The sequence below is a fragment of the Gopherus flavomarginatus genome, chromosome 1, assembly GCF_025201925.1.
Source record: "Gopherus flavomarginatus isolate rGopFla2 chromosome 1, rGopFla2.mat.asm, whole genome shotgun sequence".
NCBI lineage: Eukaryota > Metazoa > Chordata > Testudines > Testudinidae > Gopherus > Gopherus flavomarginatus.
Window position 1 is genome coordinate 361126596 of NC_066617.1, and position 27595 is coordinate 361154190.

The 27595-nt window shown below is 40.5% G+C and overlaps 1 protein-coding gene across 1 annotated transcript in view; it reads right to left on the reverse strand.

Moving 5' to 3' along the window:
• Positions 1 to 27595, reverse strand: part of FCHSD2 (FCH and double SH3 domains 2) — a 243459-nt gene that overhangs the window by 85580 nt on the left and 130284 nt on the right. The window contains exons 4-8 of the mRNA XM_050930407.1: positions 26497 to 26573; positions 25334 to 25478; positions 17286 to 17419; positions 12192 to 12246; positions 11669 to 11797 (exon numbers count right to left, since the gene is read on the reverse strand). Coding sequence (XP_050786364.1) covers positions 11669 to 11797; positions 12192 to 12246; positions 17286 to 17419; positions 25334 to 25478; positions 26497 to 26573 — 540 coding nt within the window. The remainder of the gene's footprint in view (positions 1 to 11668; positions 11798 to 12191; positions 12247 to 17285; positions 17420 to 25333; positions 25479 to 26496; positions 26574 to 27595) is intronic.

Genomic DNA, 27595 nt, shown 5'->3' on the forward strand with positions numbered 1-27595 from the left:
AAGCTGGGACTGGATGACTGGTGATACAGAAAAGGACACTTTTGACAGGATACTGGTCTATATGGACCACTGATTTGACTCAATATTGCTGTTCTTATGTTCTATAATACGACTCATGACTCCATCGTAGACCTATCCCCAATCCTGTTTCCAATATGCTTTTGCACTCTTAAGGTAGTTCTTATTTAAAGACGTTACTTAAAAACAGAAGCATTCAAAAGCCATCTTCTGTGAATAAGGCACACATTTTGAGTAATTTTTTTTTAAAAGAGTAAAATAGCTTACAAGGGTATTTACTTCTTCAGGTCTGGGAAAGATACACAAGGTGGAACAGATTGTTTAGTGTAACACGTATTCTAAGGGACCATTCAAAGCGGAGTGGCTCGTTAACAACTCTGCGGTCATAGATCAAAAGGGTGCAGGGCTAGTGGGTTATAGATTATTGTAATACACTCTAATTCCAGTATCTCTGTTCAGTCCATGATTTTTAGTGTCTAGCAGTTATAAATTTAAGCTCCCAGGCTCATCTTTTGATAGTGTTGTGCAGGTTTCCTTTGAGGATGAGGACTGACAGGTCAGACATAAAGCAATCACTTTGTGAAGTGTTCACCAGAGGTGATAGGGTGTTTTTATCTTATCTTTTTCCTGTGAGTGTCCATTTAAGATCATACTGGTTGGTTTCATGCATGTAGTTGTTATTGGGGCGTTTAGTGCACTGGATGAGGTATACCTCATGTTGTGATATGTATGTCTAGGAACCATGAATCTTGAAAGGTGTGTTGCGGGCGGGTGTTGATTACTGTAGCCATGGAGATACCCTATAGGTTTTGCATCTGTTCTGGCAGGGTCTGGAGCTGCTTTGAGTTAGTGTGTCCTGGTCAGTGGGAGCTTGCTTCTGATGATGAGCTTGGAGAGGCTGGAGCATTGTTTGAAGGCTGTAAGTGGGGATTCAGGAAAGATTTATTTCAGGATAGGGTCCTGCTGTGTGGTATGCACCCTCCCCGTCCTCTTTTTGGGCGGGTTGGAGTTGTGATACCACCCTGATTACAGTCTACCAGACTATTCCCAGTCTGGAAGCAGCATGGGTCAGTGGCCAGAGTCAAGACGGCTGCCCTTGGGTGCAGGGCCATGAGACCTAATGGCCAGAGTCAATATAGATGCCCCTGTGTTTGGGGCTGTGTGGCCTAGTGGCCAGAGTCTATACAACTGCCTTTGGGGTCAGGGCTTTGCAGCCCAAAGGCCCAAGTCAGTATGGCTGCCCTGGGGATCAGGGCTGCATGGCCTATTGGCTAGAGTCAATCCAACTGCCTATGGGCTCAGGATTGTTTGGCCCAATGGTCAGAGTCAGTACAACTGCCCTTGATGTCTGGGTTGTGCAGCCAAGGGGCCAGAGCCAGGGTTCGCCACCCTGAGTGGTGGGGGTGGGGCAGGCGGATCCGGGCCCTCCATGTGGTGAGTGTGGTCACCACCCAGTCAGCGGGGATCCTACCGCAACATGCTGACTTTCCTCTGGTGGGAGATACCACTCATCCTGCCTCTCTGGGCCACTTCCTACCGTGTGTCCTGAAGCTGGGGTCTGTTAGTCATCTGGGGTTCAGCAAAGGTAGCTGGCTGGGATTCCGATTCCAGTCGGCCAGCCATAGGCAACAGGTCTCCAGTCTGGGCCTCAGGATCTCTGGTTCCTGCAGTCAGAGGCTGAGGCACCTCCTGGGCTGGAGTCTCCACCAAATGTCCTTCCTCCTTGGCAATCAGACTAGAATGAGTTGGTCTGCTCCCTTTTATACTGAGGCAGCAGTTGAAGCATGCCCAGCACAGTTTGAGGAGCGGGACTTCTGCTGTCCATAATGTTAGATTAACCTTATCTTGTCTAGTGTGGGATATGCACAACCCGAAACAGGACCCCATTTAGTATGGGTTATAGTTGTTTGATGACAACCCGTATGTTAGTCCATCCAAAACATGGGGGAGGAAGTTTTAAAAGGGTAAGGAGGAGAAACTTTGGCAGAAATGTATAAACTCTAAGAGTTCTACAAACAGTGAGTTATAAATAATTTACCATGTCTCTGATTTTTAAGTTATATTGGAATATATCCTGTTTTTCTGTATAGGCCAAGTCTTCACACTTGCTGAAAGATTGTGGTGGATGTAAAGTTTGTTAAGAATTTCACAGCCAGTTTTTTTCCTGAAGTAGTCAATGTAATGATCAAGATTATGGTTTTGTCCACTCTGTGGGGTCCAGTGGGATTATTATCTTTTCTTGTGATTGTTGGCAGGGACGTAGTAATTGTGAGTAGTGTTGTCATTATTGTGAAAGAATTCTGTGACTTGGAGTCAGTGGAAGAATTTTTCTAGTTCTACATGTTAGTATTGTATAAGGTTTGGTGGGTGGGGCCCGAGAGAGTACAGATAATTCAGCTCCAGTGAGGGGTAGTCTTGATAAACTATGATATTCAAATGTTGTGTGGTGTCCATGTGGTGGGTGCTGGTGCCCTGGTTTCTTGCGGAGGCAGTGTTCTGTGAGTAGCAGAATAGTTGTAGTTGGTTCCACTTTTTTGTTTTTGTGTTGGATGGCTGTCATCAGGTTTTTCTGATAGTTGTTTTGGATTTCTTGAATAATTGCCAGCTAACTTTGCTGGTTTTCCTTTCCTCCCACACACTGGAGGAGTGCACCTGAGATGAAAAAGCACTCGTGAAATATAAGGTGCAATGTTAGCTGGGACAGAACACTGTATAGGGAGGAATGATGTTGCTCTTGGACATTTAGGTCTGACACAGAAAATTGTGGAAGGACCAAAATCTCTTCTTAATGAGAGATCTATGCTACACATCTTACTCAGACATGTGTCTGACGAAGTGGGTATTCATCCACGAAAGCTTATGTTCCAATACATCTGTTAGTCTTAAAGGTGCCACAAGACTCTGTTGCTTTTTACAGATCCAGATTAATATGGCTACCCCTCTGATATCTTACTTACTAGTATTGAAGTATAACAGGGAAAACAGGTCAGAAGACAGCAATGAAGCATAAAAAAATTACAAAGGGGATCTTACAAAAAGATTCAAGCAGAAGGACTTTGAAGCACTCTGGTGTTTCTTCATGACCATAAGGAGAACAGTTTTAGGGGTTGTATTTCCAGCACTCTGCATACTGTCTTAAATATGCAAGCCCCATTAAATGTTAGTGAGACCTGTAACTCCAGTCCATGATGCAAGGTAATAAAAGATTACTCCTTTGTGACTTGCAATATGAAGACAATGCGCATTACAATGAAAATATGTATAGCCAACGTATAACAACTATCAACTTTAATAAGGATCTTAACCGAAGACTCATTGACTTATCCACTGAACTTGTTAATTCTCAGAAGTTTTATATAAATTGTACACTTCTACCTCGATATAACACTGTCCTTGGGAGCAAAAAATCTTAACGCGTTACAGGTGAAACCGTGTTATATTGAACTTGCTTTGATCCACCGGAGTGCACAGCCCCGCTCCCCAAAGAGCACTTTTCATGGTATAAATCCCCACTCTGAACCTTAGCATCCAAAAGATGGGGTGCCAGCATGAATTCCTCTAAGCTTAATTACCAGCTTCGAACCTGTAGTGCTGCCACCAACCAGGAATTCCAGTGCCTGGTACACTCTGGTCCCCCCAAAACCTTGCCTGGGGACCCCCAAGAACCAGACCCTCAGAATCTTAACACAAGGAAAGTAAACCCTTTCCCTCACCGTTGCCTCTCCCAGGCTTCCTCTCCCTGGGTTACACTGGAAGATTACTGTGATTCAAACTCCTTGAATCTTAAAACAGAGAGGAAAATCCACCTTCCCCCCTCCTCCTCTCTCCCCCTCCCAGACTCTCCCTGAGAGAGAAAGTAATCCTAACACAGAGAGAAAATTAACCTCTCTCTCCCCCTTCCCTCCTTTCTCCCCACCAATTCCCTGGTGAATCCAGACCCAGTCCCCTGGGGTCTCACCAGAATAAAAAAACAATCAGGTTCTTAAACAAGAAAAGCTTTTAATTAAAGAAAGAAAAAACAGTAAAAATTATCTTTGTAAATTTAAGATGGAATATGTTACAGGGTCTTTCAGCTATAGACACTGGGAATACCCTCCCAGCCTAAGTATACAAGTACAAATTAAAATCCTTTCAGCAAAATACAAATCTGAACTCCTTCCAGCCAAATACACATTTGAACTCTTCCCAGCAAAATACACATTTGCAAATAAAGAAAACAAACATAAGCCTACCTCGCTTTACCTACCTAGTACTTACTATTTTGAATCTATAAGAACCTGTATCAGGGAGATTGGAGAGAAACCTGGTTGCATGTCTGGTCACACTCAGAACCCAGAGAGAACAACAACCAAAATCTAACAGCGCACACAAAAACTTCCCTCCCTCAAGATTTAAAAGTATCCTGTCCCCTGATTGGTCTTCTGGTCAGGTGACAGCCAGGCTCACTGATCTTGTTAACCCTTTACAGGCAAAAGAGATATGAAGTACTTCTGCTCTATTAACTCTTACTTATCTGTTTATGACAGCACTGCTTTACCGAGTTATATTCAAATTCGTGTTATGTCAGGTGGCGTTATATTGAGGTAGTGGTGTATTTTGAAAACAAATTATTCTTATTAGATATAATCTTATGGTTAGGCACAGGACTAGGAGACATGACATATTCATTCTGTTGATGGTTGTCAGAAACTTGTGTGACTGCATGAACTCACTTAACCACTCTGTCTCTGTTTCCCTGTACCTCACAGGAGTGATGTGAGACATCACGTGAATGAAAATTTTTATTTAGCTGAAGCCTACTGCCACAGCAATGTTTATTTCAGAATTTTTCACAGCAACAGGTAGCAGTCAGTTCACCTTTAAGGGTAAAAGGACTATCTCTCTGTTGTCTTTGCTTATTTTTGAATGAGCAAACAATGGATTCATTGCTTAATCAGCAAGGTGTGCAGATTAGCCCAGTAATCTTGCTAGCCAGTGTTAAAAAGACAGATAAGATTTTCTACAAAATGGTTCCCTGGAAAAGAAATTAATCTTAAAAGAGAAATGGAATTTATAAAAAAAAATATACGTGCCTGTCTTCCATTTAAACAAGTTGGAATTGTGTTCACTCTAATAATATAGAGCAGTGGTTCTCAACCAGGGGTCCAGGGCCACCTGGGGGGCAGTGAGCAGGTTTCAGGGGGGCCTCTAAGCATGACCAGCATTAGACTTGCTAGGGCCCAGGGCAGAAAGCCGAAGCCGCTCTGCATGGGACTGAAGGCTGGGGCCCTGAGCCCCACCACCTGGGGCTGAAGCCAAAGCTTGAGCAACCTAGCTTTGCAGGGGATCCTGTGGCATGGGACCCAGGCAACTGCCCTGCTTGCTACCCCCTAACACCGGCCCTGGCTTTTATATGCAGAAAAAACAGTTGTTGTGGCAGAAGTGGGCCATGGAGTTTTTATAGCAAGGGGGGTGGGATGGGCTCAGAAAGAAAAAGGTTGAGAACCCCTGATATAGAGAGACTTCCCAACAATTAAAAAGGAGGCTTGGGGAAAGGCTTCTGGGAGAACTGGGAGGGCACTATAGTAGCAAGTTTTGATTCTTGTCATGAAGCCTGAACTGTTTCACCATTTTATTTATGAACTCTTCCAAGCTTTGGCCACACAAAGTGGCATTCTATCAAAAAGCAAGCAGTACACATTCCACATCTTCCTCATTCTCCCATAACTTCTGCAGACTCTACTAATAAATGCTAAACTATGCAAGTGACCTATCGATTGTTATATGACATCACAGACTCCAGCAACAGAAAACGCTGATTTACTGCTGGAATTCAGTAAAGACAGTTACCTTTTCCGGGGTTGACTGTGGAGATCCCAGTGGCAGCTTGCTCTGGAGCACAGGACCAACATGGCGGTGCTCCTGGTACTAGCATGGGCATAACATCCTGGGCCGTCTGCAGGGCCTCCAGTGTGGAGGGCATCTAGAAAGGCATGCTCCGAATGGGCCAGGCTACTTCGCTTGACTTGAGTCGGAGGCCTAGAGGACTGCCCAACATGGGTCTAGCCCTTGTCCCAGGTTTACTCCAGTGCTGTGGCGAAGAAGGCCTCTTCCTAGCCTTCTTGGCATGCCCCAGGATGGGGAGCGGTGCCGACTGGTCGATGGCACCGAAGGGTCGCCGTGCACCAACACCACGGTGCCCGGTGCCGACTCAGAGTGGCATGCCAAGCCAAGGTCAGCACCATCTCCATCAGAATAGCCCAAAGTTTAATGTCCCTTTCTCTCTTGGTCCAAGGCTTAAATGACCTGCAAATCTTGCAGCGATCGCTGAGATGGGTTTCCCCCAAACAGCGTAAACAGTCCGCATGTGGCTCACTCACTGGCACAGATCACCTACAAGTGTCACACGACTTAGAACCGGCCCGGGCACTCTAGCTAAACTAAACGAATCTAACTAAACTAACTAACTAACTACAGGTACCATACACTGAATAAACAAGCAGTTTTGGGGACGAGCTACTACGGGTATTGCTATGGCAAAAACTTCCGGCACCAATGCACATGGTGAGCATGCACATCTATTGTGGAATACACATGAGCAATCACTCAAAGAAGAACTACTACACACTATGATACTTACTGGTGGTTCATGAGCAGGAGGATAGCATAATCCTAGCCTTTCTAACTCAGATATAATGAACTAAAAGTATAACTACTCTAGATCAAACTTGAATTAACCTAATTCCAACATTTACTTTCCTTCTTTTTCCCATCCTTAACAGTTTAAAAATGATAAATGATCTAGGCAAACACTAGCCCTTATGATTTCAAGGCTGTATACAGAGACAGCTAAAGTTGAAGTTTCCTGAAATGCTTACAAGTAGTAGTAATATGGAACCTAACTGGAATTTCCTCCAATTGTAAACAAAAGAAACACAACTAAACAGTATTTGCAAAATTTTTAAGCAACATTTCATTTCTAATCCAATTAAAGAACACTGGCTAAAACATTTTCTGTTCACTTAAATAATGTCACAGGGTTAAAGTTTAAAGGATGCACAAATATTTTCCCTTCACTCACCTGAAATGAAAACCAGCCTGCTAAGACACACCACATGAATATTCAAGCTACGTAACATATGGACACTTTTACTTGAAATTAAAAAAAATTATATTAACCTAAAATTCTTTCTGTTCAGCAGGTGTGAAGATTTGACCTATACAGAAAAACAGGAAATTTACCAGTACTACTTAAAAATCAGTGATATTGTAAGTTATTTATAACTCACTGTTTGTAGAACTCTTACAGCTTATAAATTTCTGCCTATACTTCTCCTTCTTTCCCCTATCAAACTTTTTTCCCCTATGTTTTGGATGGACTAACAGTTTCCAGATGTACAGTATGCAGTCTGTCTTCTGCCAAAACATTTTTCTGTAGTGCAACAGTATCATTTATTGTAGGATACTACCTCTAGGATGAATATTTGGTATTGACAGCAGAAGTAAAACCAGTAGAGGGAGCATGATCGGGGTTCTATGTAACACATTCATCCTAAATTATGTAGGTGTTTCAATATCTTTGTACAATGGTTAGTATATAAGATCCTCAATCCTTACTGGTACTTCTAACATAAAGAAAAAATAAGCATAATTACATATGGTGCTTTCACTAACAATACGTTGTGTATCTTTGTAGCAAGCTTAAGCTAAAAATGTATTTACACCTCTACCTTGATATAACGCTGTCCTTGGGAGCCAAAAAAATCTTACCACGTTATAGATGAAACTGCATTATATCGAACTTGCTTTGATCCACCAGCGTGCACAGCCCCCACACCCAGAGCGCTGCTTTACCACGTTATATCCAAATTCGTGTTATATCGGGTTGCATTATATCGCAGTAGAGGTTTATTTTATGAAATGTGTGTGTCAAATTGTCTGTGCATCTAGAAAATCTTGACAAGTACATTACTTCATAGGTTCATTGAAAGACTAAATATAAAAACCACAGCCTTCTTAAAAACATGCATTTAAAAAACTTTTAAAATTACACCGCAAGTTGCCATATTCAGAATGGTATGACTTAATTACTGACATTCTCAGTACACAAAACTATGCATGGTAATTCAAAATAAATATAAATGAATGGAATAGATAGCAAAGATAACTGGCCATTTATTTTACATCTCTACCAACTAATGTATGAAACTGATTTCATACCAAAAGAACAAGAACAAAACAGCAAGCTTTCAAAGAAGCATGATAAAGCTTCAAAAACTGCAAGGTCACTGCAATGGCAGTTGTATAGAGTTCTACAGTAAGGACTCTAAAAACTGTAAGTCAGCAGCCGTCAGCACTTAGTACAACAGACTGGATGTGTTCCAGTCAAGCAAGTCAGGCATCAAATCAGTGCACTGTGAAACAGATAAGTAGACTACTGTCCCACCAATAAAAATACACAGTGCAAATTCTTATTCTGGAAACAATAAACTGATTAAAGCTAAAAACATACAAAAAGCCAGCATCACACACCAAAAGAACTGTGGTCCTTGAAACATTTGCAAATAAGCTACAAGCTTTACATTCTTACATAGAAATAACATATAATTAACATTTTCAAGCCATTTTTTATTTGTAAAGCATTTCTCTTTGGTTAAAACATTGGGAATTTATACCACTTTAGAGTAATACAAATAAAAAATGTGTAAACATCAGATAGAGTAGGAACATGACTACTATTAGCCAAATCCATATCGACAAATTCCAAAGCAATAAATATTAAACCAAATATGAACTATTTTTATAACTGAACCTCTTAAAAAATATCTCTGCTAGAAAAAGAGCATATAAGACCCTTTGCATTTAAGAAACCCACAACCGAATGAAGATGGCCAGCTAGTGAGTTTTCCCACTCTTAAAAGCCCTACTTTAAAAAAGAAACAATAAAAAAGAAAAAAAGAAACAATAAAAAACAAGAAAACTGAGATGGCTCAGTTAAGTGTTCTGGGTTTTTGTGGGATTTTTTTTTTTTTAAATCTGAAGATTAAACTTTCCCCAAATAACAAAGTGTACAAAAATGCCATTTGTTAAATTCATAGAGACAATACACTAGTAGCTGAAGCATACAAAACAGGACATGGATAATATTTTAGACTACACAGGATTAGTAATAATAATAATAGGAGATATACCTATCTCCTAGAACTGGAAGGGATCTTGAAAGGTCATCAAGTCCAGCCCCTGCCTTCACTAGCAGGACCAAGTACTGATTTTTGCCCCAGATCCCTAAGTGGCCCCTCAAGGATTGAACTCACAACCCTGGGTTTAGCAGGCTAATGCTCAAACCACTGAGCTATCCAATAATTTATGTTATTTTGTGTCATCAGGCCAGTTCTCAAATCTGGATGTGTGATGTGCCTGTTGGAAAGTGTTGATATTTGTGTCATACCCTACAGGTGTGTTTACTCTGGTAGCTTTTCCTGGATGTCTAATAGACCATATGTGTTTAATTTCCACTTGAGACAACAAATGTCTAACCATTAATGTTTTAACAAAAGATAAATACTGCCAATTTTTTTTTATTAGTGTCATATTCAAGAGGCATCCTTTTTAAAGCAAACTATGACCATTACGTCCCATAGCAATGGAGATTGGAAACTTAGCTAGGAAAGGAAAAAAATTATAGATTCATAGATTCTGAGGCCAGAAGGGACCATTGTGATAATCTAGTCTGACTTCCTGTGTAACAGAGGCTATAGAACTTCCCCAAAATAATTACTAGAGCATATCTCTAACCTCTCAGGATAGGACAAGAAGCAATGGGCTTAAATTGCAGCAAGGGCGGTTTAGGTTGGCCATTAGGAAAAACTTCGTAACTGTCAGAGTGCTTAAGCACTGGAAAAAATTGCCTAGGGAGGTTGTGGAATCTCCATCACTGGGGATTTTTAAGAGCAAGTTGGACAAACACCTGTCAGGGATGGTCTAGGCAATACTTAGTCCTGCCTTGAGTGCAGGGGACTGGACTAGATCACCTCTCAAGGTCTCTTCCAGTTCTACGATCTTTTTAAAAAAATCTGATCTTGATTTTAAAATCATCAGTGATGGAGAATACACCATGTGTCCATGTAAATTGAACCAACCATTAATAACCTTACTGTTAAAAAATTGTCTCTTATTTCCCGATTTGTCTAGCTTCAACTTGCAGCCAAAGGATTGTATTATACTTTTCTCTGTTGGACTGAAGAGCCCATTATTAAATATTTGTTCTCCACGTAGATACTTACAGACTGTAAACAATTCATCCCTTAATATTCTCTTTGTGACGCTAAATAGATTGAGCTCTTTGAGTCTATCAATATAAGGCATAGTTTCTAATCCTTTAATCATTCTTACTTCTCCTCTCTGAATCCTTTCCAATTCATCAATATCGTTCTTGAATTTGTGGATACCAGAACTGGACATAGTATTCTAGAACAATGTCAGAGAGACTGTTTATTTATCCCAGGATTGCATTACCTTGTTCGGCCACAGAGTCACACTGGCAGCTAGTATTTAGATGATAATCCATCACCACCCCTATTCTTTGTTTCAGAGTCACTGCTTCCCAGAAAAAAAGCCCCTATTCTATAAGTATGGCCTATATTCTTTGTTCCTAGATGTATATATTTATATTCAGCAGTATTAAAACACACATTGTTTGCTTGCTTCCAGTTTGCCAAGCGATCCAGGTTGCTCTGAATCAGTAACCTGTCCTCTTCATTATTTACCTCTTTCCCAATTTTTATCTGTGATGATTTTATGTTTTCTTCCATTCAGTGATAACACTGGAAACACACCCGATCAATAATGATTTTTCATTTACTATTACATTTTGAGACCTATCAGCTAGCCAGTTTTTAACCCATTTAATGTGTGCTTTGTTAATTTTATATAGTTTTAGTTTATTAATCAAAATATCACGTAGCACCAAGTCAAATGCCTGACAGAAGTCTAAAAATATTATATCAACACTATTACCTTTATCAGCCAAACTTATAAACTTACCAAAGAGGTATCACGTTAGTCTGACATGATCTATTTCTCATAAACCCATGTTGATTGGCATTAATTAAATTACCCTCCTTTAATTCTTTATTAATCAAGTTCCATATCAGCCCTCCATTATCTTGCCAGGCATTGATATCAGACTGAAAGGCCTATAATTACCCAGGTCATCCTGTTTACCCTTTTTAAATATTGACACAATACTAGCTTTCTTCCAGTCTTCTGGAACTTATGCAGTGCTCTAAGACTTTTTGAAAATTAACATTAATGGTTCAGCAAACTCCTCAGCCAGCTCTTTTAAAACTCTTGGATGCAAGTTATCTGGACCTGCTGATTTACAATGTCTAACTCTAGTAGCTTCTGTTTAACAGTCTCCAGAGATACTAGAGGAATGGAAAGAGTGTTATCAAATGATATGACTATATCATCAGTTCCCCCCCAAATTCTCTTATTTCAGGGTTGATGGTGATCAGAAACATAGAAGAGTGTTAATATTGTGACTGACTCTGGTATATTGGAATAAAAGTATATGAATGTCAACATGTGTATATATGAAAACAATATTTGTATCTCATGAATCCTCTTTCCCACCTCAATAAGGAAAATCAAACTATATTAGTCCCCTTACCTTCATAATGTTCACTAAGTCTGTCTGATAGTAGCGATCCTGGTGTGCATTAGCAGCTGCTAAAGTGAGAAGGTAGTCATTTCTTGCATGGGTAGCCTTTGAATTACACTCAGACCGTCGTGCTTTTAACTATATTTTAAAAAAAGGAAATCAAAATGTAAGGCAGCTGATTTTGTACTTTTATATTATGAGCAAAGCAGTAAAAGATATATGGCTTTAGATGGGTTGTTATATGTGTTGCTGCTTTGAAGAATATTTCTTTTATTTGTATATATACTTTATACAATTTTAAGTAGGCAAAATTCCAGCACAAATTTGTGAATGGCTGAACAGATTCATCACGTGCTTGTACTTGATTCTGGGGAAACATTCTGTACCAACTGGCCAGTCGTTATAAAGACAATATGCCTGGTAAAACATGAGGCCTCTCTAGATTCAAGATAACATTAGTTATGTGTCCCATGAAAGTGACATAATGCTTTACTGTAGTTTTACTGAGTAGATCACTTATTCTGAAACTCACCTTTACACTTGCCTTCTGTAAGCTTATCCTTGACTGAAAAAGACTAAGCTTGGACCTGTATTAAAAGTCAATAGAATAGATTAATATCAGAATTTGTCTCTGGGACAGATAGGGACAGAAATGGGTTATCTGATAAGGGAGAGATTTTCTTTTTGGATTAAATAAATGCAGTAAAATAATTCAACAGAAATTTTTTAGGCTAAATATTTTATTTTTATATTTAAGAGTAAAAATTAGGGGTTTTAGGAAGTGGTTACACATGTTGAACAAGCTCATTTGCATAATTAGCCATCTTCACTGCATATTGAAATGTTTTGCTCAAATCTTACACTAATTTTCAAAAAATGATTAAATATAACACGGCAGAAAGCTCTGGTGGCAGCAGGAACTCACAAAATTCTTTTGTTGTTTGTTGCTTAATGGCTATTTGAAAGTCTTCTACTTGATAGCCAGGGTTGCAAACTTGAGCTACTTGCCTTCTAATGGGGAAGCAATGTAAAATCATCAGCAATCTACTCAGGTAAGGTTAAGTGAGGTCTGTGCACAAATCATTTTTTAAAAGCAGGTGTTAGCCTAATTTTGAAACTTTGATCATAGGGTAGGAATCAGTTTGTATGTGCATTTTTTTCCAGGTTAATCATTTAAAAAAAGCCAGAGCCCATAACATACAAGCATCTTAAGAATATCAGGCTTATTCACAATGAGGTATGAAGGAAAACTTAATTAAAATCATGAACCTGAATTCTGAAACATTATTCTGTTTATACCATAGCAAGAAAAAAAATGTGTGTCATAAACAGATAGCTAAGGGTTAACGTCTCTTTCACCTGGAAAGGAGTAACCTGAAACACCTGACCAGAGGACCAATCAGGAAACAAGACTTTTTCAAATCTGGGTGGAGGGAAGTTTTGGGAGTGAGTTCTTTGTTCTTTGTCTTGTGTCTGACCCTCTCGGCTCTGAGAGTGATTTTTCTATCTCCTGCCTTTCTAATCTTCTGTTTCCAAGTTGTAAGTACAAAGATAGTAAGACAATAAGGTTTATATTGTTTTCTTTTGTATTTACATGTGTGTAGTTGCTGGAATGTTTAAATTGGTTTCTTTTTTGGATAAGGCTGTTTATTCATTTTTTTCTTTTAAGTAAATGACCCTGTATTTGTCACCTTAATACAAAGAGACCATTTTTATGTCCTTTTCTTTCTTTTTTATATAAAGCCTTCTTTTTAAGACTTGTTGGAGTTTTTTTTTTAGTGGAGACTCCAGGGAATCGAGTCTGCAGCTCACCAGGGAATTGGTGGGAGGAAGAAGTCAAGGGGGGGAAATCTCTTTGTGTTAGTTTTACTAACCTGACTTTGCATACCCTCTGGGTGAGGGGGGAAGTACTTGTGTTTCCAGGACTGGAAACAGGGAGGGTGGAGTCCCTCTGTTTAGATTCACGGAGCTTGCTTCTGTATATCTCTCCAGGAACCCAGGGAGGGAACACCCGGAGGGGGGAAGGGAAATGGTTTATTCCCCTTTGTTGTGAGACTCAAGGAATCTGAGTCTGGGGGTCCCCCAGAGAAGGTTTTGGGGAGACCACAGTGCGCCAGGCACTGTATAGATTCCTGGCTGGTGGCAGCTTTACCAGGTCCAAGCTGGTAACTAAGCTTGGAGGTTTTCATGCTAACCCCCATATTTTGGACGCTAAGGTCCAGATCTGGGAAAAATGTTATGACAATGTGAAACAGACAATATGAATAAATGTTTTAAATCAGATGATATCTAAGCTTTCTGACAAGATATAAACCCTGAAGAGGTCAAAACAACCAATGTTCTCAGAAGGAGGGAGGGATAGCTCAGTGGTTTGAGCACTGGCTTGCTAAACCCAAGGTTGTGAGCTCAGTCCTTGAGAGGGCCACTTAGGGATCTGGGGCAAAAATAAGTACTTGGTCCTGCTACTGAAGGCAGGGAGCTGGACTCAATAACCTTTCAGGGTCCCTTCCAGTTCTGTGAGATACATATAATATATGGAGATATACCTATTAAATAAAACATTATCCAGTAACTGTAAGTTTTACCTCACTTTATGAGCAACAAGCATCCATAAATACCAACCAAGAAGATGGCATTTGAAATGGAGTCAAATAACAACAGCCTTTGTTCTCTGTTGTACACAAAGAGAACATTACACATTGTATTTTGGTAGAAGTGGAGCATCCTTCCATGGACAAAATTATTCCTGGTTAAAATAATTTTGTTCAATTTTTTAAAAAGCTTTCTAAAATTTCATATGTAAAACTGATAAACCCCCCCACAAACTTTAGCTATATTTGATTCTGATGATGATATGATATATAACCATACCATCCCCACTAATAAATACATCCACTACCTTCATTTAACTTCAGTACAGTTTTCCCACCAAGTCTACATTAGAAACTGGGTCTATATTAGAAACTTTAGCTGGGATAGTAATGTTGGCTAGAGTTTTTTAAATGACATTAAAATATTGGCAAAAGCCCTATAGTATATACGGTTGTGCCAGCATAAGAGGGCTTTTGCTTTAAAGTAAAACAGGATAAGCACTTTTGCCAAGATAAGTGTTGTGTACACTAGGAGGGTTTGCCAATATAGCTATATTAATTTAAACCTGGCCTAAGTCTATTCTAAAGAAACTGGCAACTACTGTGACGCAATGTTACCACAAAAAGCCAATGTGCAAATATTAACTGTTTGGTATGTCAGGTGGAGGACAGAAGAGTAAGAAAAGGGATTCCACAACGACTGGTAGCTTCTATACTGGTTTTAAAAAGACCTCTGTCCCCAAGACACAATAGTTGTTCTATTTTAAGCAAAAAGACAAGGAAACACTGGGGTTTTGAGCTGCTAATCGAGGCCACGCAGACCCCGCCTCCCACTCAAGCAGGCCCGCAGATGGGAGGACGGGAGGCAAAGGGGGCAACTGCCGGGGCGGACTCCAGGGCTCCTAGGCGCGTGCAGCGTGGTACCAGTGGCAGTGAAGGCAGCCAGGCGAGCATGTGGAAGTCCTAGCTTTGCCGGGAAAAGAGCGTGCCCAGCAGCACAGCTGGCAGCAGCTCCCTGGGCACCAGCCAGCACAGCTGGCAGCACCGCCCGAATGTCAGACGGTCCTTTCTAGGGGGCCCATCGACTGTTCTGCCATGGGCAGAGCCGTCCCTAGGGTACAGCGAATTGAGGCGACCGCTCTGGGCCCTGTGCTTTGGGGGCTCCTGCCGGCCGGCACAACTGGCCAGTATGGTTGGTCCTGGAAGTGACGGATTCTTCACTTCCGCCCCAGGCCTCACGCCCCTCTAGGGACAGCCCTGGAGCCTGGAATTGCTGTCAGCAGGCCTGCCCCTGAGTAAAACCCAAGGGAGCGGGGGCAGGAGAAGGAAAGCTCTACAAAGAGTGTTGGGCCTCCTATTGAAAGAGCAAGTAATTGGCCTCCAGGATCCAGGTTTCAAGCAGATCTCCTTGACCATTCAATATGAATGCCCTCTGCTTTCACAGCAACTTCAGGGCCCCTGGAGCACCTTCCAGCTCTCTGCTAACCTGGCTGTAGCCTGGCTTTCTCCACCCACCACCATCTCTGGCATCCCCCTCAAGGGGAGCTCCACATTAAGGAGAGGTTTCTGGGGAAAAATTAAAGATTGCCTCAGGTTTCATTAAAGCCCTGTTGGGCTTCCCACAAACATAAGAATTCTTGGATTCATGGAGGGCTCTCTAACCATGCCCTTTTACTGCCCACAATTTGAAAGTGATTAATAGTTGGTACTGTTACTCTTATTTTATTTTTTTTTAAATTAATGTGTTGCAAAAGGTATCCACAGAAACATTAGTTAACACCATCTCTGAACTCCCAGGTGAATTAGATCGTACAGAAAAAATAACACAGCTTGGAACAATTTATGAATGGAGTAGGATACAATCCCTTACTCGTGATAAATAAAATATTTTACATTTTTCCTGCCTTTTCTAAGACTTGCACTTGATTGTTAGTTGACTAATTGCATAAAGCTGTTTAAACTGTTTATAACATTCATCCAAACTTAGCTTTCCAAAACCCTCATACCACCAATGTTTTGGATAACTTTCAAGTTCCAATTAGAAAACAAAATATGCACCCGAAAAGCTGAAAAATTATGTCAGTAACTTCTAGTATAAAAAGGATATCTAGAATTTGATAGTGTTTATGTTATACTCCCAGCCTTCATAAATTGCTCAGTTAAGAAACTGGAGGAAAATAGCACTGTATACACAAGGCCAACTATTTGTACAAATCTGATGCAAACTGGATTTTATCTGCATGCAGAAGGCGGCCTTTTGCATATCATCTGATAGTCTGTCATTTTAATCTTTACAATACCAATGTGAGACCAGGCCAATTCCCCTAACTCAACCTTTGATCTTCTGAGGAAGTGGGTGGACTGTGTATGATATTCCCACCCCCTCCAGCCAGTGTATGTCACCACCTCCAGAACTTTCCAGTTCCTGAATTATGTAGAAAGAGCTCCCTGAAGAACATTTTTTTCTAAATAACTTGTTCTTAAAAATGAAAAAGAATAAAAGAAAATACCTCAAACTTTAAGGAGAAGTGAGTGAGCATCCTTTTACATTCCCTTATAAGAACACCCGTAACAGGTAATTACTTTCCTTTTAAAGATGCCAGGTACACAACTTTGCCATTCTTGGAGAACAAGTTTGAGGGATTTTCAAATAATAATAATAATAAAAGTGATAAAATTGCAACAGGCTGTGAAAAAATACAGGCCAAAGCCCAAAATGGAAACGTGCAAGTTATGTGTTTTATTGAAAGGACGGGTAAGATTACCTCCACAGGACAAGAGGTATGCGAAAGCTACAGCCTCAAACATATAACCTCATAAAAGCAAAACAAACACTTCCCAAACAATATTCAACTGTGAAGCAAGATGCATGCTTGATCAACAGGATGTATGAAAGCAAAGTAAGGCAACCCTCAACACAAGCTTATTCAGAGCTAGTATCCTGCTCTTACAACAAAATGGAGTGTAATGATTAAGACAAACATGATATTTATATACACATATTTAATTATAGAGTTGCTATTATAAGAACATACTTGGCCTCAATATCAGCTTTTTCCCGCACTGCATGAGCCATCTGTTCAGTCTCAAAGTACTTCTTCTTGCTCTTAGCTAAATCTTTTACTGTCTCTTGTAATTCAGCCTGGATCTTTGTCAACTGGTCTACACACTGCAAAACAGAATACAACAAACAAGCTTATAATAGAATTAATATGATTGTACTATTATTGTTCAATAAATCTTGCACAGATCCATATGCTCTACAAGTTCTTTTAGGTTAACTATAGATTCAGTCCACCTTTTAAAATGAATCAAAACAAAGAACCAACATCTTTTTATCTCAATTGCTCTTAAAAAAAAATTAGCAACTATTTAACTCATGAAGTTTAAAATATGCAGTGTTGTTGTAGCCGCGTTGGTCCCAGGATACTAGAGAGACAAGATGGATGAGGTAGAGACGTGAAAGTAAGCTGGTATGATCCAGTACAGCATACTGGCAAGAGTCGGTGTGCCGGACCAGACCGGCTTCCCCAGGCAGCGATTTAAAGGGCCTGGGGCTTCTGGCAGCGGCTGGAGCCCCGAGCTCTTTAAATTTCCGGCAGAGCCCTGCCAGGGGTGGCTCTAAGTATTTTGCCGTCCCAAGCACAGCAGGCAGGCTGCCTTCAGTCCCCGGTCCTGTGGATTTGGCGGCACGCCTGCAGGAGGTCGGCCGAAGCCATGGGACCAGTGGACCCTCCCAGGCATGGCACCAAAGGCAACCTGCCTGCCGCCCTCGTGGCAACTGGCAGAGCGCCCTCCAAGGCTTGCTGCCCCAGGCACGCGCTTGGCGTGGTGGTGCCTGGAGCCGCCCCTGAGCCCTGCTGCCGGGAGCCCCGCGGCTTTGTCAGTGATTCAAAGGGCCCGGGGCTCCACTGTGGTAGCAGCGGCCGGGAGCCCCTGGCCCTTTAAATCACCGCCAGAGCCCTGGGCCACTGCCGCTACCCTGGGGGCTCCGGCAGTGGGGCTCCAGCAGCGATTTAAAGGGCCCGGGGCGGTAGCAGCGGCTGGAGCCCTGGGCCCTTTAAATTGTCGCCTGAGCCCCACTACCGGAGCTCTGGAGTAGCAGTGGCAGCCAGGAGCCCCCGGGACTCCTTTGGCAATTTAAAGGGCCCAGGGCTCCACTGCGGGTAGCGGCAGCCGGGAGCCCCAGGCCCTTTAAATCACCACCGGAGCTCTCAGCTGCCACTGCTACCCTGGGACTCCGGCAGAGGGGCTTAGGCAGTGATTTAAAGGGCCTGGGGCTCCACCACGGTAGTGACAGCCAGAGCCCTGGGGTCTTTAAATGGCCCCCGAGCCCTAGGCTCCCAGCCACCTCCACAGCTGGTAGCTCCAGCAATGATTTAAAGGGTCTGGGCTCCCAGCCTTCTCTACCGCAGCCAGAGCCCCTGGCCCTTTAAATCTTGATTTAAAGGGCCTGGGGCTCTAAAGGCCCAGTCTCTTCTGGTTGAGGCCCCACCCCTGCTCAGGACTCCAGTATACCAGTAAGTTTTTTAAGTTACTTTCACCCCGGGTGAGGTGATATCTTTTATTCGACCAACGTCTGTTCATGAGAGAGACAAGTTTTCAAGCTTATATGGAGGTCAAAAGCTTATCTCCAAAAACCTAAAGAAGAGCTCGTGTAAGCTCAAAAGCCTGAAGTTAGTCCAATAAAAGACATTACATACCTCACTCACCTTGTCTCTCTGCTTAAAATGTTATACTTACAAGATTCTTCACACAACACAGTCAACCTGTGGAACTCCTTGCCAGAGGATGTTGTGAAGGCCAAGATCATAGGAGGGATCAAAAAAGAACTAGATAAATTCATGGAGGATAGGTCCATCAATGGCTATTAGCCAAGATGGGCAGGGATGGTGTCCCTAGCCTCTGTTTGTCAGAAGCTGGGAATGAGCGACAGGGGATGGTTCATTTGATGACTATCTGTTCTGTTCATTCCCTCTGGGGCACCTGGCACTGGCCACTGTCGGACGACAGGATACTGGACTAGAAGGACCCTTGGTCTGACCCACTAGGGACATTCTTATGTTCTTATGAAAGCTCTTAATGGGGAAATTAGTTGCAATAACCCATATGCAGTATGGAAATGCCAAAGAAGGGATTATGGAAAATGACTTAGAGACTAGTGACTTCACGCAAATAAGTACAACTACTCTTGTACTTCTGTTGCTTAAGCGATTATAGAAAAGACTCTATCATTTCTAACACTGAGGATAAGCACCAAAAAGGTAGCACTAACAACTGTAAATAAATATAACTGTCACTGGCCTCTGTTTGTCAGAGGGTGGTGGTGGACAGCAGGAGAGAGATCACTTGATCATTACCTGTTAGGTTCACTCCCTTTGGGGCACCTGGCATTGACCACTGTCGGCAGACAGGATACTGGGCTGGATGGACCTTTGGTCTGACCCAGTACGGCCATTCTTATGTTCTCTTTCATCTTAATTTTTTAAAAGGTCACAAAGGCATTTCATACTCCTACTATACATTCTTGTTCCCAACTTAACCAACATTCATTTAAAACCATGCACTGCAGTATAGAAAATATTTTTACAACAAAAGCCATTTCAGAATATGTGATGGATTCAAGTATCAGTCTACTTGACAGAACACAGTGAAACAACTTGCTTTCAAAATGCTAGGAAAAAGAAAATCATACTAGTAGAATACCTACAAAATTTGAGAATCTCTTTCCTTTTCCCCCAAAACTGAAAGCAGAGAAAATAATATACTCTCTTTGAATCCAAGAAAGAAATACAACCGATTAATTCTGAATTGTTAAATACTATTTTAAATGTGGGTTTTTTTCTGTTTCAAGCTGCATGTTAAGAGCTTTCCAATGCATAGGGTTAAATTGGAAATTACTATCAAGCACAAAGACAACTTTCTTTATACCTAAAGCTTAAAAAAATCATAGCTTTTCACAGAGAGGTGAAATAAAAATGTCATCTGTTTGCATAGGTAAAATATAAAAATATAATCAGCATTGATAATGTACATTTTAATCTGACAGAAAACAGTGTGTGGAGAAAAAGCAGGAACAGCAATGAAATTGTTCAATGGGAGTAAACACATACTGCCCCAGAAATAACTCAGAAGACATCAATGCCCAGAATTACATCCTGCTTCATAAAATAATAAATCCATGTTTTTATTTTCGTTTAAACTACCTGTTCAACCTTGAGTAGGCAAGATTTGCACACAAGTATTACACTATATGGGTTCAAGTCCAGTGATATCTCAGGGTCTTTTTCACTTGTTTCAACAGACTTTGAATCAGACCCTATATCAGTGGGCGCCAGACGAAGGACCGTGGCGGCGGTGGAGCATCTGCCGAAATGCCGCTGAATTTTGGCAGCATTTCGGCGGCGACGCCTCTCAATGACGTCACTTTCTGCCGACAAGTGACATCATCGAGAGGCGTCGCCACCAAAATGCCACAGAAATTCGGGGGCAACGCCTCTCGATGACGCTGCTTGTCAGCAGCAAGCGGCATCATCAAGAGGTGTCGCCGCCAAAATGCCGCAGAAATTCGGGGATGACGCCTCTCGATGACGCCACCTGCTGCTGATAAGCAGCATCATTGAGAGGTGTTGCCCCCGAATTTCTGCGGCATTTTGGCAGTGACGCCTCTCGATGACGCCGCTTGCTGCCGACAAGTGACGTCACTGAGAGGAGTCACCACTGAAATGCCGCCAAAATTCAACGGCATTTTGGCGGACGCTCCACTGCCGGCCAGGACGCGGGCGCATTTAGATGCCCCCGCGGGCACCATTGGGGACCCCTGCCCTGTATGAACAACCCTATTATAGTAAAGCGATATGCATCTTCTTATTTATATGCAAATATTCTGACTTGTCCTTTGAATGCAGAAAAACGGTTGTAACATTAATATCCGAATTAAAATTCTGATGCCACAATAGGACAATCTCAAAAATGTATTTTTCAAAGATTAATTATTGTACTCAAAGGCTTTCTACATTTCCTTTTTCATTATACTAATTACCAACAGGCTGTTTTGTAAACCCATATTCTTTCCTTTATAATCAGCCTGGTGTTACACTTTAAGTGCAACCATCCAATGATGTAACATCATACTTTAGTTACATATTGTTAAAGGCAGAACAGTTAACAACCATTTAAAAAAAACAAAAAAACAACTATTGACTGTCACCTGTAACAGTTACTTGATACATATTTCAAGATCTGCTGTTATTAAATGTTAAAATGTCATGTATCCTAGTATAAAGTTTCGTTAAATTATACCACCCTCCTCTCAGTACTGGCAGTTTTCAAGTTCAACTTCCTTTCTGGTTGAAATCTGCATTGAATACAGGTTTAGGGAAAAAGCTCTACCAGTTCAAGAGAAAATATCCAACAGCAACAAAAATCCCAGGATATGTACAATCCTCTCTTCAAAATCTGCCAAGAATTCAAGTGCCTAGCAAGGAATTTTTAATATATCCCTTCTTAACAGAAATCTGTTCTCCCACTAATAATCAGATTTCCTTCTGGCTAGTGGAAATGAAAATCTAGTCCATTCATATTAAAACCATCACCTCAAATGAGCAGACCAATGAAGTGTAGACTTAATATAAAATTGATAGAATTTATGAAGAGTGCTGAGTTCCTGTCTGATTATTTTAGACTATTGGGATTTTGTTGCAATAATGATTAGAGTTAAGGTGCCTAAGCCCTTATATAGGCAGTTTTTCTTTAAAATATTTAAATCAAAACGAGAATATGTAAGACTTGACCATGTTTATACCTATACAGATACATATAAAAATAAAATGAAGTAGAATGTGTAAGGGGCTTTTATTGCTGAAGAGTAAAAACTTCACAGGAGAAAGAACTCCAAAAGTATTTGTTTGGGATGGCTTTTGGGGGGGGGAGGGATGAGGGGTTGTATACTTTTAAAAAATTCTTTGATTTTAATATGTATTTGAACTTTACTGCCCAGAAATCCTAAAGAAAATTTTTGAAGAGCAATGAACAATATGAGTTTATCTAAGTTAAAATCTGACACTGTACTATGTAATCTCAGAGGAACATCAGAACATAAATAGAGAAACAAAAAGGTAAAGGTACTTAATCAGCATCTCAAACTGACTCTTCAGGAGGTTTAATGAAGCCAAAGTAACTAACTCTATCTGCACTAGATAGAACATGATTTCCTCGAGTTATAGACTAATTCAAACACGCAAAAAACTGTGTTTACAGTTGGGAAGAGATGTGTTTTTGTTTCATTTTCTCTGTATCAATGATTTTTACCTCTATGTATGCACCTTTGAAACTCCTGCATCTAACCTTCTAACTATTAAACTTTACAGACTTTTATTTGAAGTTGCCTGCAGTTGCTATAATTTAGCATGATCAGGACCCAGAAAAAGCTGAGGTGAAGTTTCTTGTTGAGGGTCCCATTACCAAGGAGGTAGAAGCTTGGGAGAAAAGATGTAGTAGATAAGACAGCATCTCAAGTGTCACTGTCTCAAGTTGAAGTTTACTTTGATGTCTTCCAGTATGGTATCAGAAGTGCTTTACTTGCTTCAGGTCTGAATTTCATTAGGTTTTTTAACCAGGACAGAGGTCAGAAATATCATAAGAACAACTGTGTGCTTAACTCTGTTTGGAAATCCAAGAAAACAACTGGCTCCCAGCAGATTATGTTGTACTTTATCCACACTTGCACTGTTTAAAACATTAATTTTGTTATGAAAATACTGAATTATGCTCTATAGTACATTCTTATTCTGAGCTATATAAAAAGTACAATGATCCCAGGCTCTCTCAGACTGGAAGTACTCTATCGTTCCTCCAAGGACTTGTCCCACTAATTTAGAAGCAGTGAACAAATTCCAGAGGGAGCCACATCCAGCTCTCTTTAGCCAGAAGAACAGTTATCATGGCTTAAGGGTGAATGGTGAGGGTGAAGTGACAGAGAAAGGGAACTCTTAAAAATACTACTACAAACTTTTAAAATAAAGACTTCCTTTCCTACCTCTGTCATTGGTTCATAAACTCCCTGAACTTCCAGTATTTATGGAAACAGTAGCAGGAGCCATTTACCAAACTAATTAAAACATGAGAAATTACCATATTTGTTGGAAAATTCCACAGAAAAATAAGCACATGCAATAAGAGAGTTTGAGCTCCAGAAAAATCAATGTCTCACATAGTGGGTGGACCACTACAGTAACTGGCAACTGAGCTTATGATGAGACATACAGAAGTTTATATCCCATGCATCTGGAAAAGTTACAGCGTGGGATGTCAGCTCATTCTAGCTAAGAACACTGCAACTGTCACATCTTTATTTGAGAGAGAAAGATACAGGCTCTGGAGTACTTCAAATTAAACATGACAAACTCCCTATGATCAACCTCTGGGAAACAATGTAAATAAAAAACTTACCTGTCGTCCCCCTCTAAATGAGCAACATTCTTGTTACATGGCAGACTAAACATTTTCAACCACAAGCAGTTTTTTGGACAGTTGCAGTATGTGTTCAAACAGCACTCTCTCTACTTGACCTCCTGTCCCCCCTGCCTTTGGCCTATCTTATAGAGAGCACATCAGAAGGTAGCATTTTTGGTAACTTCTAGACACAAACTGCTCATTGCAATGCTGATATTTATAGTCTGTGCTCCCTCTTTAAAACGTCATTTTAGCAATCCTCAAATTACAACTACTCTCACCCCAAACTCCAATGAGGTCCATAATTAGCTTCTCTTCATAATACACAGCTCATTAGAACATGAAAAATATTCAGCTTAAATGAACAAGAAGTGCTGTATTTAAAAAGACATTTTAGATCATTTATAAAAGCAGATTCCACATAAGGTCTGATTAAAAATATATTGAATACTGAATCATTCTCACTGCACATGTTAAGGTGTAAATCACATTAAAATTACAAGTTGAAAGCCTGTGCATTGCATGGATGTAATTTGTAAAGTCATGTGTGTAAAAAGGCCAAAAACGGTTGATAACGTAAAAACTGGATGGTAACAGACTGTGAAACCCAGCGACGATTGAACCTGGTGATATTCTAAACAAAAAGAGAGATTGCAAAGATGCTTGTAGCTGTTTCCATCACATCACCCTTACTTTACAAGAGCATTTACTTTACAGATATTTTAGGCTGCAGAGTGATAACAGTGAGAACTCCTGGAATCTTCTTATATCACTGTAGTAAGTAATAAAACATTTTAAAATGAAAGTCAGTTTATTTTCTCTTATGAATTTTTCTGTACAGATGAATGCATGAGACTGCCTCTGGTACCAACTTTTATAGGACGTGACTGAGTGTTCTTAGGGTGACCAGATGTCCCAATTTTATAGGGCAAGTCCCGATTTTGGGGTCTTTTTCTTATATAGGCTCCTATTACCTCCCACCCCCATCCCGATTTTTCACACTTGCTGTCTGGTATCCCTAAGTCTTCTCCACTTCCATAACATCTTTAGAGACTTCATGTGCCACTCCCTCAGGTTTAAAATGCACTGCAACTTAAAATCAGAGCCTATTCTACCGAAAACTCATTTGGAAAAAGTCAACACCACTTCCAAAGTAGACTATTTTTTCTATACTTGTGCCACTATTAGATCAATTCAATCTGATTGCCAAAGCATGAAGTTAGATTTGCAAACAAGGTTTTTTACCCTCTTTACTTGACCCTCAAGAAGGGTGACCAGATGTCTCGTTTTTAAAGGGACAGTCCAGTTTTTTGGGAATTTTTCTTATAGAGACTCCTATTACCCTCCATCCCCGTCCCGTTTTTCCACAGTTGCTATCTGGTAACCCTACCCTCAAGTCAAGTAAAAACTTCATTCTGGAATATTTAGTCAATTATTATGAATAACTGATTCAATACAAACTAACGGTTTAACTTCTACAAAGGAACACAGCTGAACAGGCAGAAACAGGTATACAGATTCTTCAGAAATACTTCTACTGCTCTACAATCCCTACTAGTCTTGAACAGCACACTTATAAACGCAATAACTCTAAACAAAGAATACAAAGAAAAAAAAAGAGAGAAAATACCTTTTTTAACTGTTGTTCTTTAAAACATCTGACTGTCCTGGCAGGTTCAGAAATTAGGTTTCTGTAGTTTTCACAGATATTGAGCCGCGATTGGGCCACCTGCATTGTACCTTCTAGAAATGATTTCCAAACCGGATACATGCTCCTACAAACAAACAAGCAAACATTAAAAGATGGTGAGAAAGGGAAAAGGGGAGACAGGAATATTTTACTTTTACTGCTACTAATAACTTATAAAACACTGTTAATGTATGCACTGCTTTACAGAGTAGGACACTCTTAGCAGCTGGCTTGTCCTTGCAGGGAGCCTTTGCTGTTTCCTGAGGCATGCGCGGGGGCAGAGGCCTCTGCTCTCTCAGCACCGGGGGAGCTTGGGAAGGTATCGATGCCACCAGAAATTTGGGTCCCTACTGCTCCCAGGAGTCGGTGGCAGATCCTTTAAGGGGCTAAGGGCCCCAACTTGGGAGGCTGGTTCATGTGGCTCTGGAGTGGCAGGGCAGTCCAAACTCGGCCTTGATGCCCCATGGCCTTTCTTGTCCAGTGCCAGGGAGCTAAGCTTCTTCATTTTATTTCTGGGCATTGGTGATGCCCAGAACAGAACACTTGTTCTTCACATGTGATTCCCCAAGCAATTGAGGCAGTTGCTGTCGGGGGTCACTTACAGGCATAGGCCTGTTATAGTCCGCGCAGGGCTTAAACCCGGGAGACTGGGACATGCCCCGCCTGGGGAGAAGTCCCCACTGGAACTCTAACTTCTAACTCTTAACAACTACTTAACACTGACTACTGTAAACAACTATTTACAAGGCCCTATGGCTTGAAGTCTGTGCTAGCCCTTGCTATGCAAGGAAAGGCGCACTGACTAACTACCACAGGCGGTAAGAAAGAACTGAGACACGTAGGGCCAGTGGTGCCTGATATAATGACACATGAGTGCAGCACTCAAGAGGGTGCCTCAGCCGGCCCTATGGATACTGCTAAGACAAAAATCTCTGATGACTGCACACGTTGGCGTGTGCACACCTACAATGGAATCGACATGAGCAAGCACTGAAGAACATTAATTTCAGCTACAGAAGACAGTTCTTCATTGTTGTGTAGAACAATTCCACAAATTGGCAATGTAAGAACAGCTATTTAAAAAGCCCCAATTGTTAATTTACCTATAATCACTTCGCTCATCTGTTTTAATTCCAGGCCAATCCTTCTTTAAGTATTGACTAGCCAACTTCTGAATGCCCTATACAAAATAAATAAAAAGACGGTTAAAAACAATAAGAGAATGTACTATAAAAAGGAGTTTCACTATAATAATCTCATATACAAATAAAAAAATCTGACATTTTAACAAATAACCCAGTAATCTATAATTTTAATAAACTAATGTAATACACAACAATTCCTCTTTCCCCATCTATGTTTTTATATTTTTGCTTTGTATTGAGGTATGTTGACTCACTTTATTTGATTTTATAGCAATGTTATTAGCTTTGTTTTATATATACTATCCTAATCACTTTATAGACAAATAAGAATTCATTACAATATTCAACATGGAGAATATGTGCGACAGAAATAAATAGCATGAAATACATACAAATTCAGAAGTTATGGATTAATAAAAAATATCTACTGTAATTATATATGTATAAGTTATCCTAATAAAATAACAAATTTCTTATAGAAACTATAATAAAAAGTACACTACAATAAATATGTAACTAAACAACCCTCATCTTAAAATCAGATACTGGAAACAAATTTCTTTGATAAACAAACAAACAAACAAAGTTCAGATCTGCAAGACATTGAATGCCCTCAACTCTCATTGAAGGTAAGGGGAGTTGAGGGAGCTCAATTCCTGACAGGATCAGGCCCTAATTTACAGCATCAATTTAAATGCCTATAAACTGGAAATTGAAACATACAGTTTACTTATAATTATTTATGCTGTTTACTTTCTGCAACTCTCGTCTTGGACACTGCACATCAATGACATCAGTTTCATTTTCAGATTCTCAGTGCAGTTATGTTTGGTTTGCAAACACTGAAGGGGAATCTCTGGTATAAAAAATAATCAGTTTCCTTGTAATTTAAAACATATGGAACCATTTATACAGGTCTTATTGCATCCTCTAATGAAATCTAATTTTTGGACCAAATTTGATTCACAGTATCCCTTTAAATGTAGAAGCGGTCAACAGATTGGAGGAAAGCCACTAAAGAGAAGGTTTTCTTTCCCAGATTTCCATCCCTCAACTT